Here is a 20687-nt window from a genome sequence, read left to right as displayed (position 1 = left end):
GAAAACGAGAATAGCAACCTGACGCGTCATTTAGGCAAATACAAAGACCCAATTTTCGACAACCTTCGGCAGACAATTGGGGACCGCACCAGAGCTCAACGATCTTTCTACGTGGGCGTGTCGCAAAAGTAAGAGACAGTACACTGGAGGGATGTCCTCCCGGCAGTCGGCTTGCCGTACGACGAAGAACTCGGGAGGAAATCAGATGCGGAGGGGAATATCTTGCGACGACTGAAGGAGGATTTTACATCATTTATATCTTCGCTTCTCGTTGTTCCCAGGTTAGCAGCTACGTTTAAGATGTTACAAAATGTTTTCCTCGGTCATATTTTATTGCTACACCGATCACCACGAATTGTCGTCGAGCCATAGGCTTCAATGGACCTCCTGCATGTTTGTAAACAAACGAGGTGGCGCTGCAGTAGCTAGCGAGCTCGTGGTAGGCAAAAGGTCGGGGAGGGGCGTCGCGGATAGGTGTTAAGCGTGCGTTTTCAAGGCTTGTAGGCGCGTTTCCAGTTTCTGCGAATCATAGCAATGGTCGATGCTTCCAACTTAGTAATTTGTCGAAGTACACGAGCTGGCGTTGACCACGTGCGGCCTATAAAGAGAAATAGTTTGCCAATGTGTATTGTATATATGGTTAGTAGTAAACATGTAGAAAGCGTTCCTGCCGTTTATTTATGCGCTAGGCATTGAATAAAACAAGTTTTGACACTCTGCACTAGCCGGAATGATTTTACTTCGGGACAGTAGTGAGGGGAAGTGCTGGCGTTGTTTCGTCGGAGCAGACATGCGCTCATCGTCTGCTGACATAGGTACGTGTCGCGCTGCGCGAAAAGTGGGGACAGCGTCGTGTCCCCGATCTCCTGTCTCGCTTAGCGCTGTTTTTAGCCACATGACCACGCACCAGCCACGCCGACTTGTCCGCTTGTTAAGCTGGTCGATTTGGTGAAAATTTTTGATTTCTAGAATTATTTTCTTTCCTAGCCCTGGAGTCTTGTTTCGTCACGAAAAATTATAGCAAAATATTGAGTACAAACTTATAAATTACGCTTTTTAGAAGTGTGGTCGTCAAAAATTGTGAGGTAATTTCTTTGATTTCAGTGCCGCATTTCTTTGACCAAAGCGAAAGCGAAGAGGCCATAAACGAGGGAATAAACTTTAAGGTTCGTTTTCTGACCTCACATTTTCTGCGACTGGATCACCACTCACCTTCGTAATTCGCATGAAAATCAAATGATTCCATTTGTCGCAAACTATTCCCGAGACGTTGAGGAGCGTAATAAATCTCGATTTTTTTTCCCTACACGTGCAGTTTTGTGTTAGTTATTTTTTGTAAGAAACGTTTTCATGTAACTATGCATGCATAAGTACTGATCATATAGAAAAAGAACTAATCACGTCATCGTACAGAACAGGGCTTTATGTACATGCTGGCATAAAAAAACTGCGCACTATCTACTCAATTATTTGAGACCTTGGGGGGACTTGACGACGGTGTTAATTATAATTACCCAGAACTGCACCAGGTATAGCTATAAATAAAAGGAATGACTGAAACTAGCGTAGGAATTTCATATTTGCACCAATTTTAGTTACATATCGAATGCATGAATAACGAAAACACTTTTCATGCCGCGTCCCCTCTCAGTCTCGCCACGTGTCTGTTAGTAGCACGCCTGCGGCTGCTTCTTTCCAAACAAGCTTCGCGATCACGTATTACCTCATAAAACATGACACATGCATGATGCAATGAAAAAGCATATGGCGTTTAGCACACTTAAGGTACGCTATTCTAAGCACACCAACGCGACCGCGCAAGATTGACACAACTTACCAGACTTCTTTCTACTCGAATGAAATAATTACGTCGTCATATCAAGAAACAGTTTCAAGTAAATACTAAATGCCACAAAACGCGCCATTAAAACATGGTGTGCTATTAACAAAAAAAACGCATTCCTTGAGGGCGAGTGAACCTGTCGGCACCCCGTGCACTCCGGCTCAAGGTGATAAGTACGTGTGCAGCTACATATGTCTTTTTTTTCCTTGAGCAATTATCAGCCTACTATCCTGATGTTCAGGTGAATGAACGCAGTAACTTGCATGCTATTAAGTGCATCGAGTGGCAGTGCCTTTCGACTCCCAGACTTCGCGCTTTACTACCGTGGCCCAATGCCTGTTAGCCAGTTTTCGAATGCGGCATTTATGTGCGAGAAACCTATCGAGGCAAATTTATTTTTTTTATGCTACTACGCGGATCTAGCAGTGACGCAGCTGGTCAATACATGCTGCTTCTGCAGTGCACAGGTTGAAGCAGCCGCCGGTAACTGCGGTAGCTGCGGCAGGCACGGGCCAGCGGAACCTGTTTTGCCTACCATGCGAAAGTCGCTGCTAACATAAGCGCCACCGCATCTTCGTGACGTCGCGGGGTGAAGGAGGTCCATAGGAGTCTGTGGTCGCGCGCTCCTTTTTGACACTCGATCGGGTTTTATCGTCGGAAAGAAGACGCCTTCTCGCCCAGCATCACCTTTGAAGGCCTGAAACTGCCGGTTGCCCTAGATGCCGTTGACCATGACCGATTTCGATTTTATCGATTTTTTTCGGGAAAGTGCTGGGAGATGTCAGCAAGAAACTCGGGAGGCTGTAACCATTTGGAATGTGGTTGATAAAGCGCCCATATATCTGTGGTGGCTTAGCTTCTTTATTAGTAGGAAGAACATATATGCTAACGTCTTGGTGTATATTTCTTTCATTAGTTTAATTATTGAGTAATTGGTAGGGAGGTGCAAAGTGCCTCTGCTTGTACATATTTAACCGATTGTTGTGTGTAGCAGCCGTAAATTGGTATCTAGATTTGCCAGTGTCACGGAGGTCGTTGTGGCTGATATCAAAACTTCAATATACAATTTAGAGTGCCGTGTTAAGCGTGCATTCGACTTCCTTGTGCATGTGTGTGTCTAATTGTGGAGTTATCTGTTCTGCCTACTAGGTACACGCGTTTTACTGCGTTTTCCACACCTGCGTCACGCGAGTGGCGTTGAATAGCTAGTTTTAACACAAAAGCGTTAGCACCGCCATGTTGCAAAAAGTTGTCCGGCGTCGGCGTTGGCCACAGTTCATAGTTTCGCAGCCGCTCACGGAAAAATCCTAGAAAAATCACCAGAAGAGCAACCTAGGGGGCAGGTGGGCCATCTAAGTCACGCGATATTGTGGCGTCATAACAACCTGCAACACTGGATCGTGAAAAAACTGCCCACCTTGGCAGGTGGAAGTTAAATTAATGTGTGGTCGCCAGAAGTTGCGCATCGCTTAACCGCTGCGCCATTGCGCCAGAAGTGGTACGCGGACTCCCAGAGATCTATGATTGTAGAGAATGACCAATTACGCATATATGGACATTCCATCCGTGAATGACTTCCATCCGTGAACATTGAATCGGAACACAGGAAGCGAAGTGAACACCGAAGTACCAGCGTATCTAATTCACATTTGCCCTAACTAAGCAAATCGACCGTTATTTTTTTTTTTAGCGTTTAAGGGCCCCTATAGGTGGAATATGACCTAAGGGGGGCAAAAATAAAATAAAAGTGAATATGCTTATTCGATATACAGGGTGTCAAGGCTAACTTTAGCCAAGGATTAAAAAAGAAGATATCTGAGGTAGGCCAGGGAAACCGCTTACATACGCCTACCAACCGGCTTTCGCATCATAGGCAATTTTTTGTTTTGCAATTAATTAATTAGCAATTAAGATAACTTTTCTAAATGCGTAAATGTCGACTTGAGACAGCAAATGTGAATGGCCAAGTTGGAGAGCACCTTCAGAAACCCTCACCCTATTTATTTGTGATAAATAAAGCCTCACGTGTATCTTTTTTAAGAGCTCCTAAGAAAGCCCGCGAAATACAAAAAAAAAAAATCACGCGACTGGCGCATTCGCGCGCCACGATTGTGCTGCTCTCAGTCCTAGCTTGAGTGAACGAAATCAGCGGCTGGCAATGCGCGTCGGCTCCATTGCCTCGGCAGGCCGATATGTCGACGGTGGTTGCGACGTACGCTTGCAGACTGGCTCGCGCGGCCATGGCTAAACTTTACATGACTGCTTTAGGCGCGGTGTACGCGGTAGGACACTTGCCCCTAAACGCGCAATAGCGCGAACCGATTTTTGCTTTTTTTCTCTCTCTGACTCGGTGATTTCGTTTCCCCCAGCTGTGCATGCAATTAGTTATAGTCGCTTGCACGTGTATTTCTTTGAATAAAAGACGAGATTCCATTTAGTTCAACAGCTCTCAGTTCGCAGTGTGAATGCCGTAACGTGCGCCGGGGGTCTCAATAATCTGTACAGGTTTCTTTGCTTCCCCGACAGATGGCGACACTTAGCCATATTTGTGGCTGATTCAATTCAGCGCGTTTTTATGAAGGCTGCGTTTGCCGTTCGCAGATATTTCCACCTCTAATGCGCGAGGCAGCCAAATATAGATTACAAATACATTGTTGTACTACGCAGGCTAGAAAATGGGACATTTTCATGATATATATTCCGCAGGTTACTGTGCAATGAGCTGTGCAAACTGGATTGCCGTTCTATTTCCTTCTCTCACACTCGCACGCAGACAGAACTTTGTGCTGTGTCGCAGTGGCGCATTGTCCGGGAGGAAAATAACAGCACACCATACATTTCCGGGATATTTCCTCCCACTCTCGGCTTTCAACCGTTTAAAGGGGTTCGTGTAATACTAGGGTGTGCGAGCAGTGCTCTTTCGAAACCTTATCGAGTACAAATATTAAGCTAGATTGGCTTTTGAATCGAACACGAACAGTGTAGTTGAAAACCGAATCGAATACAAAACGAATAATGAGACGACGTAATTGAATACGACTCGAGCGTTTGCGTGATTATTCGCTGCTTGTTAGAATATTCGTACAAAACGAATAATCGTGCGAAACAACGAAGCGCTAGCCACAATGCCCCCGCGACCCAACGCCTCAAGCGGCGCTATAAGTCATGGAATTTAAGCCGCAGCAGTTAAAAAAAAGCTATACTCAGAAACATAAGAACTGATTTGATTCGCTTCAAATAATTATGAACACGTGCAATTTTACCCACTCAACGAATCGAATAGGAGGGTATCCAATGCTCTATACTAAAATTTCGAATATTCCCGCACCCCTACGCAATATCTATTACTAACTGCCCGGATTTCTTGCCGGTGATCGACTATGAGAATGCTCTGGGAGTGCCACAGGACTGAATCCATGACCTTCTTCGCAAATGCGTGCTGTCGGGTCTTTCTAGAAGATGTTTTCACTGTTTTCACGATTTCTCCTTTCTGAATCAACATGGTGCGTCCATATATCATACTGGGTGATCTACAGACCTAACTATATATCTATGCGGTTGCACAGCCACCCGAAAAAAATATCGATCAGGAAGGGTGTCAGTCACACGCCGACCTCTGCAGAACTATTCACCGCGTGTTTAAAGCAGGCATGTAGTGAACTGGATTGGGAAGAGTTGGGAATAGAACATACTGGAGAATACCTAAGAAATTTGTGATTTTTCTGACGACATTGTCTTGCTAAGCAACTCCAGAGCCGAAATCAAAACAGACAAATTAACACGGTTGGCCTAAAGTTAACGCGAAGAAATGTAAATTAACATTGCACAGTTTCGGAAGGAAACAACAGTTTACGATAGGCAGCAAAGCATTGGAAGTGGTAAGACAATACATCTACTTAGGGCAGGTAGTGTCTCGCAGATCTGGACTACTAGAGTGAAATGACTATAGTAATTAAGGTAAGAACGGGGTAGTGTTTTTGGCAGGCACTCTGAGGTGATGAATAGCAGTTTTCCAATATCCCCTGAGAGGAAAATATAACAGCTGCATGTTACCGGTACAAGTGGTTTGCAGAAACGTGTGGCCTAACGAATAGGGTGGAATTTGAGGACAACGCAGCGAGACATACGGAACGAAATGATTGATGTAACATAAAGACAGGCAGAGAGCAGAGTGCGTCTGGGAACAGACGAGTGTTAATGATATCTTAGTCTAACTCAAAAGAAATTGGCCTGGCCAGGGTGTGCGATGTGAAGGAAGGATAAGTGATGATCTCTTAAAATAACAGAGTGGATTCCAAGAGGGGGCAAGTGTAGCAGAGGGAATTAGAGAGTCTGGTGGGCAAATGATATTGCAAGGTGGCCGCACCTGGCACAGAACAGGGTTAATTGAAAGGATGGGAGGTGCCTTTGTCCTGCAGTGGACGAGGTTAGGCTGGTGCTGATGATCATGCATAACAGCATGACCACATCCACGTGACACTTCCACTTGCTATTTATCGGAAGGCGGCTCTCGATGATCTGTCATAGGGAGCTCGTTGACACAGGCCGCATTGTTTTCGGTCGTTGCACCTTTCGGTAGAGAGGAATCGTATACTCATCAGTTACCAACTGCCATTCCGTTATCAACGTATAGCCACCCACTGTAGCGTGATCTGGAGGACAGTCTTGCAACGTTTATTGCATGCACGCACAGGCGTCGTTGGTTGTTGACCGTGTTATTTATTTATTTAGCAGTACTGTCGGCCTTAAGGCCGATCTGATGTGCTAATATACTGTACGAAGAACACACATTGTGAATGTTCTTCGTGCAGTATATTCGTACAGTACAGTATACAGTATGTCAATTGACAGGCCCCATACAGGAAGTTGGTTACAACGGTATTCACAATGTGTGATCTTCGTACAGTATATTAGCACATCAGATACTCACGCAAACGCGACATTCCAAACCCAGTTTATATATATATATATATATATATATATATATATATATATATATATATATATATATATATATATATATATATATATATATATATATATATATATATATATATATATATATATATATATATATATATATATTAAAAAAACGATTCACACTGCGATTTCCGGCATGGTCGTCACTGCTTTTTAGCTTGAGAGGTTTTAAACGAGGAATAAATACGTGCATATTCTGCCCTGTTCCGCGGCTGACAATGGTCATACCGCCACCCCTCCGTGATCAACAGCGTGATAGCGTTGCTCTTGGAACAAAGGAATACGACAAAGTGCTGACACACAAGCGGCATTTATCGCTGCTACAAACAATATAAGCCCGCTATAGCGACCGACGAGAAGTTCCTAGGGCGGGCTGCGCAAGGCAGAGAGTTGCAAGGACGTCCGCCTCATCAACACGGGCCATTGTTGGCCGGGGTCAGGGCTGGGCAGCACCGGCGCTCCGAGGCCAAACAGGGAGGGCGTTCGAGATCCGTTCCCTCCGCGCACGGTCATCCGCGGCCGTCCCCGAGCCGAAGGACCAAGCTTATCCTCCCGCTGTGCCCGCCGTGATCGCACCGCTAGTGGCGCTTGCTGCGGCGGCACCGACAAACGCACCACTGTAGGAAGGTCTCGCGGGTAAGCTCGACTCCAGAGGAAGGTCGCATGGCGAGCACTTACAAGCTAGCCATTTTCACTGACATTCACGGCTGCCGACAACTGAAAGCGCGCACTTACTGGATCATTCACGGCCGCCGACATTTTATAGTACGTCATCATCATCAGCATCAGCCTCACTATGACCACTGCACGACAAAGGCCCTTCCCATGTCTCTCCTATTAACCCATTCCTGTGACAGCTGCGGCTACCCTTTATTCGCAAACTGCTTAATCTCATCCGTCCACCTAACCTTCTGCCGCCCCCTGCTATGCTTGCCTTCTCTTGGAATCCACTCCGTTGCCCTTAAGGACCAGCGGTTATCTTGCCTTCGCAGTACATGCAATGTCCAAGCCCATTTCTTCCCCTTTATTTCGACTAGGATGTCATTGACCCGCGTTTGTTCCCTCACCCACTCTTAAAGGTGCACTAAAGAGGAATCTAAACTCGTCGTTTTACCGCGGGAACTCTATCTACACGTTCCGGGCATTCTTAGAAACTTCGAATTATTAACCTGTGCAACCGACTGCCCTAATTAAATAGGATTAAACATCCCGGCTCCCGCCTTTTTTTTTAACTGAACGCGGTGGGTAGGCGGAGTGAACGAACGCGTGGAGTGCCTTTCATCCAGTCCAGTGGCGGCTTCTCTTTCACTTTTATTTTGTTTTTGAGGTTTCTGTGAATAAACAGTTTCAGTCACAGACAATATAGCCGCAAATTAGGCCCACGGAAATAAAAATACACGTGGACTCTTTGATTTACGTATCACTGCGCCGATGGCAGAGCGGCAAGCCGCCGCGGGACTGGCTGACGCGTTGGTTGACTCCGTCTACCTACCGCGCTGAGTTAAAAAAAAAAAAAGAAGGCGGGAGCCGGTACGTTTAATCGGATTTAATTAGGTCAATCGGCTGCACAGGACAATAATTCGAAGTTTCTAAGAATGCCTGGAACGTGGAGATAGAGTTCCCGCAGTAAAAAGACGAGTTCAGATTCCTCTTTAGTGCACCTTTAACGTTGCGCCTATCATGACTGGTTGAAACTTGGCAGACGGGGTTAATCTGCGCTATTTTAATCCTCCCCTTTAATCTTTATTTCGATTCAAGCTAGTTTATTTCACACATGAGCAGACTATGTGAATGACGCCCGGCAGGTGAGGCAAAAGGATGCTCATTTGTCTCATGGCGAGACCCCGGGCTTAAACATATCTGAGAGCCAGCACAAGACTGTTGGAATATTCAAGATACAATGATCATAATGACAAGGGTATGCACGCAAGAATGAACGGAGGCAGAAACACCGCAACACGACTGCTTGAGAATAAGGTTATACAATCTTTTTAGAAATGCTTTATGATCACGATTACAGAAGCATTCCCGAGTGCAACGATATATCAAATTGAACCATGCAGTATAAGTCACGGAGGTATATGGGAGTATTATATGTAGTGTCAAGGGAAAGTTAATGCAGGTCCGAAGGAGGCAGAGGAAGTAATTATATATGCTTTTTTTTAAGTGGAGAAGCGGGTGATGAAATAAAAAATATGCGAAAATATAGATTTTTTCTTCAAAAATTGCATATTGAGCTGTAATATACTTCAAAGTACCTACCTTCTAAGTTTCAAGACTTATTCGACCTCCGGCTACTGAGACATCGACATCTTTGACGCCTCCGTAGCGCCGAAATGGCGATTTCGGAGCAAAATGAGGCAGAATGCGATAACAGAGTCCCCGTTGTCCGCCATCTTGTTCTTGTTCGAAAGCTGGTGTTGTCTACTACATCCTACTGTTACTACTTGTCACATATAATAGGGAGTCTGAAATAAAAGTATAAACGAAAGAGGTTGGGAGAAGACGACGAGGATGGCGATAAGGATGACGTGGATTAACCGAAGACGAAAGAAGATGAAGTATTCAGTGAAGTAGGAAGAGATGATTGATGGAGAAGAGAAGAAGAAGAAGAAGAAGACGACGACAGGGATGACGTGCCATGCTTTAAGAGGACGAAGAAGAAGAAGACGGGGACTAACTCCAAGGTTATATAAGCGCGAGGGAGAGCGAGACACGGGGGGGGGGGGGGGGAGAAAAGAGAAGCGGAGGTTCCGGCGGGTCAGGAACGCCTCGGCTGGAAGAGAGCGACGCCGACTGCTGGTCCGGTGAGCTCGAGTTCTACGGCTTCGCACCGTAGACTTCCTGCCGTTCCTGAGCCCGTTCCGGGGAGTCAACGGAGGACGCTATCACCTGCTATGGCCAGGGGTGTCTCCAGCGCTGTTGCCACCCATCCGGGTGGTGCCCCCAACGCCAACATCATCAGCATCCCCTCCACGGGCGCTTGGACCGGGAGCTCGTACGACGCCGTCAACGACGCCGCCAGCGACGCCAGCCTGAGCACTTCGAACGCCACCTCGACGCCGGCTACTGGACCCATGCAACGCTGCATCAGCACCGAACCAACCGTGAGCAGGAACGCCGAACGCTAGTAGTAGAACGATAGTAGTTGACGCTGGCAGTAGTGTTCCCGGGTCGTGTAATTGGTAGTATTTGTGTTTTATTTATTTTTGTTAGTTTTGTGTGCTGCTGTTTGTGTCACGTAGGGTGTATTAAATGTGCGTCTGTGTGGGTACACCTGTCGCCTAGTCCATTCTTTCGGTCCGAGTGTTCTTCGGAGAGATCCGTGACGAAGGTAAGTGACTTATCTTTGGCACGGATCTCCCGGAGAACACTCGGACACGCGATGGCAAAAAATAGTTTAGTTTTGCACATCACACCAGTAGATCTCGATAATTTCAGGCGGATATAATTTATATGTTTGAACTAACTGAGGCCATACTTGAAAAAAAAAAGACTAGCTGTTACGAATCGACAAGAGTTTGGGGCTATTATTTTAGAATTGTTGATATTCGACTCACTCGTGCGGTTTGATAATGATATTTTTATAGCCACATTTAATGAGATTACTAAAACTACTTTTGTCGTCGCGTTGCTATCTTCAAGAATAACTATATTTAGATCAGCAATTTTTATTACATGCCATTTGCAGGGGGTGAATAATGGAAGAAACGATTCGGGCAAATTCGAAAACCCTGTCTCACATAATCTGTTACTCTGAGAGGCGCCGCGGTGGCTCAGTGGTTATGGAGCGCGGCCCCTGACCCGAAAGACGCGGGTTCGATCACAGCGTGGCAGTCGCATTTAAATGGAGGCGAAATGCTAGAACCCCATTTGCTGTGCGATGTCAGTGCTTGTTGAAGAACCCCAGGTGGTCGAAATTATCCAGAGCCCTCGACTATGGTGTCCCCCATATTCGAAGTCCCTTAAGAACGGTAGACCCCATAGAATAAAACCAATCATATTTTGAAGGGGAAGATATAGTAGGACAGCAACTTTACTGGCGGGAGGACAAATAAATTCGTAGCCCTCATTTATAACAGTGTATTCATGGATAATTTCACAAGCCAGGTTCTTCATAAACCGCGTCCAGATTTATTTTCATGGAACACAGAACGGTTGCTATTTTTTTATGTGCTTGGTAACAGTCTCTGACCTGTGCCACATCTGTGTGAAGCCATTAATGTCAAAACGACATTTTAATTGCTCTAGATTCACCTCGATCTCTTCTGTTTCTTATGTTCTGCACATTCAGGAGATACAAGCGTTCAATGATTGGAAGGACAGAGTTGTCGGCTAGAAAAATGAATATCTGGCCAGCTACTCTGCACACGAGAAAGAGAAGAGGAGAAAAAGGAAGTTGCTGATCCGTTTACTGTACTCGTCGACCCTTAAAGAACATCGATTATCTTGCCTTCGTATTGCATGCCATGCCCAACCGTATTTCTCCTCTTGATTTTGACTACGATGTCATTAACCCACGTTTGATCTCTGGCCCACTTTGCCCTCCTCATGCCTATTAACGTTAGCCCGTTGTGTTTCTGACGGCGCGGGCCGTGCACTTTATGTTTCTTTATTTTTTCTGCCCAACCTAATCTCTGTCTCTTAACGTCACACCTATTGTTTCCCTTTCCATAGCTCGCTGTGTTGCACTCAATTTCAGTTGAACCGTTTTCGGCAGCATCCGCATTTATCCCCCGTACCTTCCCCTACCCACCTCTATTTCGTGGAGCACTTGGATCGCCTCGGACCAGCTGCGACACCACCTGGCTCTCGTGCGGCAAGCCCACTGCCAACTTAGCGGCTGACACAAAAGCCGCAAATAAAACGTGTTCTCCCTTTTGTTTGCTGTCGCGCGCTTGCAAAGCAGGGCGCACATGAACCAAACGGCGTGATGTGAACGAACAGCACGGCGCAGAGAAAAACGACAAACTAAACAAAAGCCGACAAACACAACCACCAGCAAAAACCACCCAGGCAGAACGCCAGACATGGCCCCGCCGTAATGTTCAAGCGGGCTAAAGGTTATCGAACCTGAACCAGGAACAGAAAAGAGAGGAAACATACAGGGGAACGACCGATAGCACTGGCAACGTGTCAGTCGGTTTCTGCAATATTTAAAGGTTCACAATTTCGGCGCCATAATTTTCGAACCGCTGCAGAGGCACCTCGCTTTGGGAATCTCCGGTATAGAGCAGATCTTGAGCAAGCGTGAGGTCGACTGCACCTTGTCGGCTATGGCTTGGCTTGTGGCTGTTGTCGTTGCCATCTGCGCGCTTCGCACAAGCGCCACCGTAGGGGGCAGCGATTACGCCGAGACGCTGTTGCAGCAGAGGCCTGACCTGGGCGTCTACCAGGACCTCACCGAGGTAAGGTAGTACTTCGGGTGAACACTACTCCCGGCAACGACTATTCCTTGCTCAACTCTCTGCTTGCAGTGTCCGAGGGAGCAATGTGAAAGCAAGGCAGTCTTCGTCTTATCAACGCACTCACAAAGCAAAGTAAAAAAAGAAGTGTTATGAGTCGCAGAATGGGGAAACGAGAACGTGTGAGCAAGCGATGCGATTAAGACTATGGCTCTGGAATAAGAGGGGATTGCGCTTTAAAATTTTCTTTGCACATTCTATCATCATCATCATCATCAGCCCGACTACACCCACTGCAGCGCAAATGTCTCTCCCATGCCTCTCCAATTAACCCATAGACGCTTGTCAATGCAGTCTATAAATTTCCTATAGAAAAATCTTATGGACCAGTCTGTAGACAAAACAGATCCCATAAACAGTCTATAGACAGTCTACAGATTTATGTTCACTTGCTTTTAGTAGCACATTGTCTATATGGCCGCCGCGGTGGCTGAGTGGTTATGGCGCTCGGCTGCTGGCCCGAAAGACGCGGGTTCCTTCCCGGCCGCGGTGGTCGAATTTTGATGGAGGCGAAATACTAGAGGCCCGTGTACTGTGCGATGTCAGTGCACGTAAACGAACCCTAGGTGGTCGAAATTTCCTGAGCCCTTCACTACGGCGTCTCTCATAGCCTGTGTCATTTTGGGACGTTAAACTCCCATAAACCAACCCACCATTGTCCATATGGAGCCTATAGAAATCAATAGACGCAAATAAATGCCCATAGGAAGGTAACAGAGTATGTAAGTGTACAGGAAGTCTATCGACCATTTTTATAAGCGGGGCAGGCAATATAGTTTCTGTCAGCATCCAACCGATATACATCGAAAGGAAAGCGCATGACCGATTTATATTGCTAGTAACAACCTCATGGTCAAAAATTCGAAGGTTCACTAAAAACATTACATCAGATTAAGGACGGTTATTGAACGGAGATAACATTGCTGAGGTTAATAGATCTAAATATAGTAGCGCGGATTAGAGAATAAAACCGAGGTTACGACTTCATAGCTGACATCAAAACAAGGAAGCGACCTTGAACAGAGCATATAATGGATAGGGGAGATAAACGATTGTTTGTTTGGGCCAGAGGAAAAAAGAGGAAGAAGAAGAAGAAGAGAAGGAGGAAAGGCGGGATGTTGACCGGTAGATGAAGTTAGTTTGCGACCCTGCAGTGGAGGAAAGGGATGACGGGATATAAAGGTGAGGGAGAAAAGGGAGTGATAAGAAAAAGCAAAAGGCGAAAAAGGCTTCGGCAAAGTCACAGAGTTCCAAATAAGGGAAGAGAAAAGTAATCGAGGGCGACAGCAAACACGGCGAAGGGATGAAAGTAAAAGTTATGCCAGAAAACAGTGCTAATCACAGGACGTAAAGAGGAAGCGAGGAACACGAGTGGCGACATAAAAGTCAACGTTTATTTCAAGACTGCAAAAAAAATTCCATAGCGAAAATTAAAATTAAGGGTAGAAAACTGCAAACACGAGTAGCCATAAAAACAACATAATAATAATAATTTGTTTTTGGGGAAATGAAATAGCACAGTATCTGTCTCATATATCGTTGGACACCTGAACCACGCCGTAAGGGAAGGGATAAAGGAGGGAGTGAAAGAAGAAAGGAAGAGAGAGGTGCCGTAGTGGAGGGCTCCGGAATAATTTCGACCACCTGGGGATCTTCAACGTGCACTGACATCACACAGCACACAGGCGCCTTAGCGTTTTGCGCCCATAAAAACGCAGCCGCCGCGGTCGTGTTCGAACCCAGCAAGTCCGGATCAATAGCCCAGCGCCCTAATTAACAACATAAAACAGCAACATAAAATTGGATTGGTGCATGGCACAATACGCCAACTTATGACATTATATGCCATAAGTTGATCCTCACCGACCAGTTGACCATGCTGTACTGGTAACGGGCAGCTTATAAGTCTTAGTTTGACTTAGTCTTCTCTCTCTCCCTCTCTCCCACCTCTCTCTCTCTCTCTGACGGTGCATCTTCTCGCGGTAGTGTCTGCACCGGGGAGCGAAGTGGCGTGTGCTGTACCGGAACAAGGACCAAGGGGAGTTCGGCACCGACGACGACTGCCTCGCGGAGACCCAGCTGACAGACCTGGTCGACGGGGAGGCTCGCTTCCGCTTCCGCTACGGACCAGGACACGAGCGGTGCGTCCCCTGCCGCGCTTCGTTCCGCACAGAACACACACGAGAACGGGCTGCTCCTCGAGGGTCACTTCACGATTCCGCAATTTTTTGCCACCTTTCACTTTAGACCTCGTCGCAGCGATCCTTGGTGACTGCAAGTAAATTATAGCCAGTTCTGACAAACATGTTTTTTTTAATCATGTCGAGTTTTGTTCGTTTGGCAGCAGTCGCGCTCGTTTTTTGGCAGTGTGCCTTTTCCACCTATTCCAGTTCTACGCGTTTCATTATGGCAGCGCATACAGCGCTGCAATCAGCAGCTTGACTGGTACATCTCTTTTCTACTGTAAACGAAAAAAAAACAGTAAGAATTTCTTTTCCTGTCGCTCAGTATGAATATTTCGCCTTACATCTTTTCAGGAACGCTACCTACTTCTTCAGGTCGTCCAAGGGACAAAGCCACAAGAACATCTTCTTGGGACTTCTTGATGGTGGTAAGTGCTACCTAGGCCCTCTTGTAACACCGCGAATGGGATCTTTAAAGAAAAGAAGGGGGTAATGTAAATAGAGCGTGAGAGAAGACAGATACAACAACGTTCTTTATGGAAGAAGTGTCGAAGAGCACTTTTATTGAACACGTAGTCCATGGCATCGACGTGTAATTGTGAGCAGATTGCGAAGCGATCGCGTACGCTATACGCAGGCTGGTTGTGTGACCCTGCGCTGTACGTCACGTCAGAACATTTAAGTAAACGTTCGCAAATGCAAAAGCAACAGTGGCGCTATCTGTGGCTTACCACATAATTTCCTGCTAACAAAATGACGCTTCTACTCAGGCTCATAGCAATGGTAGACTAACGTAAAATATGGTGAAGAATCGTGCAAGTTCATGGAATACTTCTTCCAGTATCCGTGAGATGAGATAAACAGAAAGAGAAAAACGCAGTAAAATTTCGCTAGAACAAAGGATTCGCTCTGAAGCGAGCGAGTCGCGCTTCAGAGGGGCGCCGCCAGAAACGCTGTTTACTTGCGCGTAGAAGCCGCGTACGCGAACAGCTAGGACTCAAGCTGCGGTTGGAGCACGCGCACACCTATAAGTCGTTTTGTTGCCCCCTATCAAATAACAGCAGAGCGAGTCAGTCAAGGTAGGAGTGAAGAAAAAAATATGAGGTGTAAGCGACCATTTACGAGTGTGATTTAACGGATCGGATCATCAGCAGCATCGATGAACGCATTCGCAAGCCGAAGAAGAGGCGGAGAGTCATTCACGCTTGCAATGACCTCACGACAAGGCCAATCGCTGCTCTTGCGATTTGAGTTGCGCCTAGGTTGAGTGGTTGAAGGGGATTTTATCGAAATAACGATACACGAAATGTATTCCGCTGTACTGAGGCCACGCCTCAGTCAATTTTTAAGAAAGAATATGCATGGTATGGTATGGTATGGTATGGCATAGGAGGTTCAACGTCTCGAAGCTGCACGTCTAACTGGGAGGGACCCTATAACGGCATTCAAGAACGCTCCAACGTGTGTTGCGCTTTAAAACAATAAGCAACATTTCTGAAAACTTTGTCAATCAATTCCTCGCTCCCCGCAGCACCCCACGCCGTGCCTTACGACCAGCTGTTCGTGGACTGCGCTCACTGCAGAGTGCAGAAGCGACGGGGCGGTAAGTCTCTTATTGTTTTATTATCTCCGAGGCTTTCACAAAAAGTGGCTGCTGTAAACTACATGCTGCGATAATAGTGAAGGAACTTTTTCGAGCCAAGGTAACGGAGGCGGCTTTGAGGCACGCCGAAGTGAATAGTTGTTATATTCAACACGTGTTTGAATTATGGTGCAATAATTTTTCGGGCTCAAGCCGAGGGAGTGAATGTGAAGCATGCCAAAGTGGAGGACACACGAAAGATTTTCCCATCTGGAATTCTCACGAAATACATCACGGGTCAGTACATGTTTCAAAGGATAGTATCTGCGGAAATCCCTGTTTGGGAGTGTTGCACTTGCAGCAAGTACTGCTGCGCCGTTTGATTCAAGATTTGGGCATGCTATATCGTAAGCTATATACCGTATGCGACGTTTGAATCATGCTCTCTTGGAAGGGTGAAACAATGCGCTATGGGAAAAACGACTGAACGAAGACATGTGAGGTGTGGTAACTCAGCAACAAACACTTCCCTGTACCGTGATGACGCGTTAGGCCTGTTTCATGTGCAAGCGAAAACGCTCGCGATTTTTGCCGCCGCAGCCCAGAAACCTGTTTCGAGTGATCGCGGCGGCTCGAACGGCCAGAGCGACAAGGTTCCAACAAGTTTTAAATTTTTTTGCTTCGACGCTCAATCGCTCAGTCCGCCCAGTTTCTTGCGTGTGGAACGCCCTTTGGACTGGAATGCAAACTGTGTGCCTGCAACTGCGCTGTCCAAGGTGCCGAGCGCAGCTAAAACAACAGGTGAAAAGAGAGCAGGATAAAGCTCAGGAAAGCAGTCAATTAAGAGATAACTCTTTATAATCAACGCGTGTTCTTGATAGCGATGCCGATGTTTCTCCCTTTCTGTTTCAGCTGAAGATATTGGAACTTAGAGAGGAAAACGATATGCACACAAACGTCACGATATAAAAGTTAATACGAAATCTCTACAGAGTGGTATGGGTGCTTTCCCAGAGGAACAGGACATGAAGGGTCACTGAGAGATTGAAAAAAGGAAGGAAGGACGGCTTTTTAGAAACGACAATTAAGTATAGCCGTCACTTTCAACAGGTTCAACCTCGTCACGTCATCACACACAGTGCTGTATTTTAGGTGAAAGTACTAACTTCTTGCATATATCTATGCCAAGGAGTGATAAGAGATCCGAAATATGGCAGTGAAAAATCGAGGAGAAAAAGAACAGGGTGGAGTACATTTGGTATGGTACTCTCTGGTCGTGGATGCAATCTTATTGGTAGCTACTGAAGCAAAGAAAATACAAGCAGTTGTTCCTTGCCGGTACTAACGTACGGAGCGGAAACTTGGAGGCTGACAAAAAAAATGGTTTAAATTAAGTTGAGGAGAACGCAGCCAGCGATGGAAAGAAAAATTAAAGAGATGGGAAGAGAGCAGAGTGGGTCAGGGATGTTAATAATGATATCTTTGTCAAGATTAGGAAGAAGAAATGGGCATGTAACGCAAAGGCAAAGTAACTGGTGCACTGATCGTTAGAGTAACGGAATGGACTGCAAGGGAAGGCAAGCGTAGCGGGGAGCGGCAGAAAGTCAGGTGGGCAGACGAGATTAGGAAGTTTGCATGGATAAAATGACTGCAGCTGCACAGGACTGGGTTGTATGTCAGCGGGAGAGGCAGAGGACGTAGCTGGACTGATGATGATGATGATGATGGTGACTCTCATGCTGCAGATTTCAGGTGGGCAGACGAGATTAGGAAGTTTGCGCGGATAAGATGACTGCAGCTGCACAGGACTGGGTTGTATGTCAGCGGGAGAGGCAGAGGACGTAGCTGGACTGATGACGATGATGATGGTGACTCTCATGCTGCAGATTTCAGGTGGGCAGACGAGATTAGGAAGTTTGCATGGATAAAATGACTGCAGCTGCACAGGACTGGGTTGTATGTCAGCGGGAGAGGCAGAGCACGTAGCTGGACTGATGACGATGATGATGGTGACTCTCATGCTGCAGATTTCAGGTGGGCAGACGAGATTAGGAAGTTTGCGCGGATAAGATGACTGCAGCTGCACAGGACTGGGTTGTATGTTAGCGGGAGAGGCAGAGGACGTAGCTGGACTGATGACGATGATGATGGTGACTCTTATGCTGCAGATTTCAGGTGGGCAGTCGAGATTAGGAAGTTTGCGCGGATAAGATGACTGCAGCTGCACAGGACTGGGTTGGATGTCAGCGGGAGAGGCAGAGGACGTAGCTGGACTGATGATGATGATGATGATGATGATGATGATGGTGACTCTCATGCTGCAGATTTCAGGTGGGCAGACGAGATTAGGAAGTTTGCGCGGATAAGATGACTGCAGCTGCACAGGACTGGGTTGTATGTCAGCGGGAGAGGCAGAGGACGTAGCTGGACTGATGACGATGATGATGGTGACTCTCATGCTGCAGATTTCAGGTGGGCAGACGAGATTAGGAAGTTTGCGCGGATAAGATGACTGCAGCTGCACAGGACTGGGTTGGATGTCAGCGGGAGAGGCAGAGGACGTAGCTGGACTGATGACGATGATGATGATGATGATGATGATGATGGTGACTCTCATGCTGCAGATTTCAGGTGGGCAGACGAGATTAGGAAGTTTGCGCGGATAAGATGACTGCAGCTGCACAGGAATGGGTTGGATGTCAGCGGGAGAGGCAGAGGACGTAGCTGGACTGATGATGATGATGATGATGATGACGACGACGAGGAGGAGGATGATGATGATGATGATGATGATGATGACTCTCATGCTGCAGATTCCAAGTGCGTCCTCTTCGTTCCCGAATCGTCCCTGCGTCGAGGCGTGCCCCAGCACTGCCACTTCGTGTTCGACCTGCTCTGCGGGTCTTCGCCCAAATACCCCGTGTCGGATGCCAGTTGCCTCGGCGCCAACCCCGGCGTCGCAAGGACTTAGGGAAGTCAGAAGCAGAGAATGATTACGGAGATCCATTGAGAATGTTCTTTTTGTGTATACGTGCACAGAATAAGTGAATCAATCAATCAATCAATCAATCAATCAATCAATCAATCAATCAATCAATCAATCAATCAATCAATCAATCAATCAATCAATCAATCAATCGTACATTGCAATCATGTATTTTTTGCCGAGACCTTGCACGACCGTATTTGTGGGAATCAAACATGGTCATAAATCAGTAAATGATTGAATGATCAATAAATAACAAATAAATAAATGAACAAACAAAAATTAATAAAAATGAATAAGAAATAATTTCATCATTCAGTCAGTCACCCAGCACGGTAAGCAGAGCGGACAAAGTTCATGTATATATTAGTCAATTGTATAAGAGGCTCCCACAAACAGGGTTAGGTATGTACTAAGGGAGTAATTACTGCATTATTACTCCTCGTTCTTTAGCCGTATGGCTGTGCTTCGATAGACGCTAAAAAGTTAAATTCTTTTCTTCACTATGCGAACTTGCGGCGCGCTTAAAATTCAACGAAACATTACAGTGGGATTTATCTGTAAAATTCTGCTGTGGTGCTATGCAACAACACAGCCACTTAAGACTCAAAGCATGCCCGCAGCACACTTGCTGAATTCCACAAGATCGCACACCAGAAACATTTCACCCGGGCAATGCGTTCCGTCTGCGTTTGCTAGATTTCCACACTATGATGTGTCCGACACGCATAAATTCTGGACAACCAAATAATAAACGTTCTTTTTGCCAGGTGACGCACCCGACTTAGGCGATCAAAATTTTGCGCTGAAATGCCGCCGTCGAAGCGGCTGTTTGCACACGAAATGATGCGAGTGGTATGTGAAACATCGGCGACCTCATTTTTTATAATACGTATACAGTGACCCCACATCAACAGCTTAGGATGATGTCTCTTGAAAACGTGGCCTTTGGGTTCTTTGCCCAATCTATAGGACGAATCATACGCATTGCCAGTGGCTCCCTTAGAATCGGTCTCGGCCAGGCGTTTAAAACAGCTTTCGCCCACTTCTATTTTCAACGTGCGACCTTGTAAGGCCGACGCTGCCGAGGAGGCACAGGGTTGTCTGCCCCGGCGTCAACGAGGACGCATTCCCAATCAGGGACACCCTCGCCGGCTTTCGAATCGTATTTTAATTGCATTAATTGAATCACCCACTCATTGCGGCACAGTGCCGTCGAGAATATGTAAGCGGTGCTTCTATACAAATGACAGTAACACGCGCCGTCCGCAGCCTTGCGGCAATAGTAGACGTCCAGGGATGGACAGGGCAAAGACGTTATAAGTTTAGGTGAAGAAAATGCTTGTGACACCTGGAGTCAAATATTTCTTTTGCAAACTTCACAAGCGGGCTCATTGCAAGCTAAAGCGTGGTTAGGAAAAAATGGAATTTTTGTTTCGGGAGGCAATCTTTTTACCATTTTTAAATAAATCCGACAGAAGATGACGACAACGGTCCACCAAAGTGCTCCCAGCAGGACTTCCGGGGTCGTCGGCTCGGTGCTTGAACTGGTGTCGCTGCAGATGCAACAACGTTGCGTCCCCTGTTTTTTTTTTTTTGTCGTCGTGCATAACGTGGTTGAATGATCGAGCGAATATACCAAGCAGCT

General features: G+C 46.4%; 2 protein-coding genes across 2 annotated transcripts in view; one reads left to right on the top strand and one right to left on the bottom strand.

Annotated features, from left to right (window-relative positions):
* LOC144099350 (small ribosomal subunit protein uS12) overlaps positions 1 to 20687 on the bottom strand; it is a 247506-nt gene that overhangs the window by 146453 nt on the left and 80366 nt on the right. The window lies entirely within an intron of this gene.
* Positions 12100 to 19063, top strand: LOC144097832 (uncharacterized). Its single transcript, XM_077630456.1, has 5 exons — positions 12100 to 12231; positions 14275 to 14429; positions 14826 to 14899; positions 16003 to 16074; positions 18867 to 19063. Exons 1-5 carry the CDS (start codon positions 12100 to 12102, stop codon positions 19022 to 19024), a joined length of 591 nt encoding a protein of 196 aa, XP_077486582.1. The 3' UTR covers positions 19025 to 19063.

This window comes from Amblyomma americanum, chromosome 7 (assembly GCF_052857255.1).
Source record: "Amblyomma americanum isolate KBUSLIRL-KWMA chromosome 7, ASM5285725v1, whole genome shotgun sequence".
In the NCBI taxonomy this organism is placed as follows: Eukaryota; Metazoa; Arthropoda; class Arachnida; order Ixodida; family Ixodidae; genus Amblyomma; species Amblyomma americanum.
This window is presented reverse-complemented; position numbering and strand designations above follow the sequence as displayed.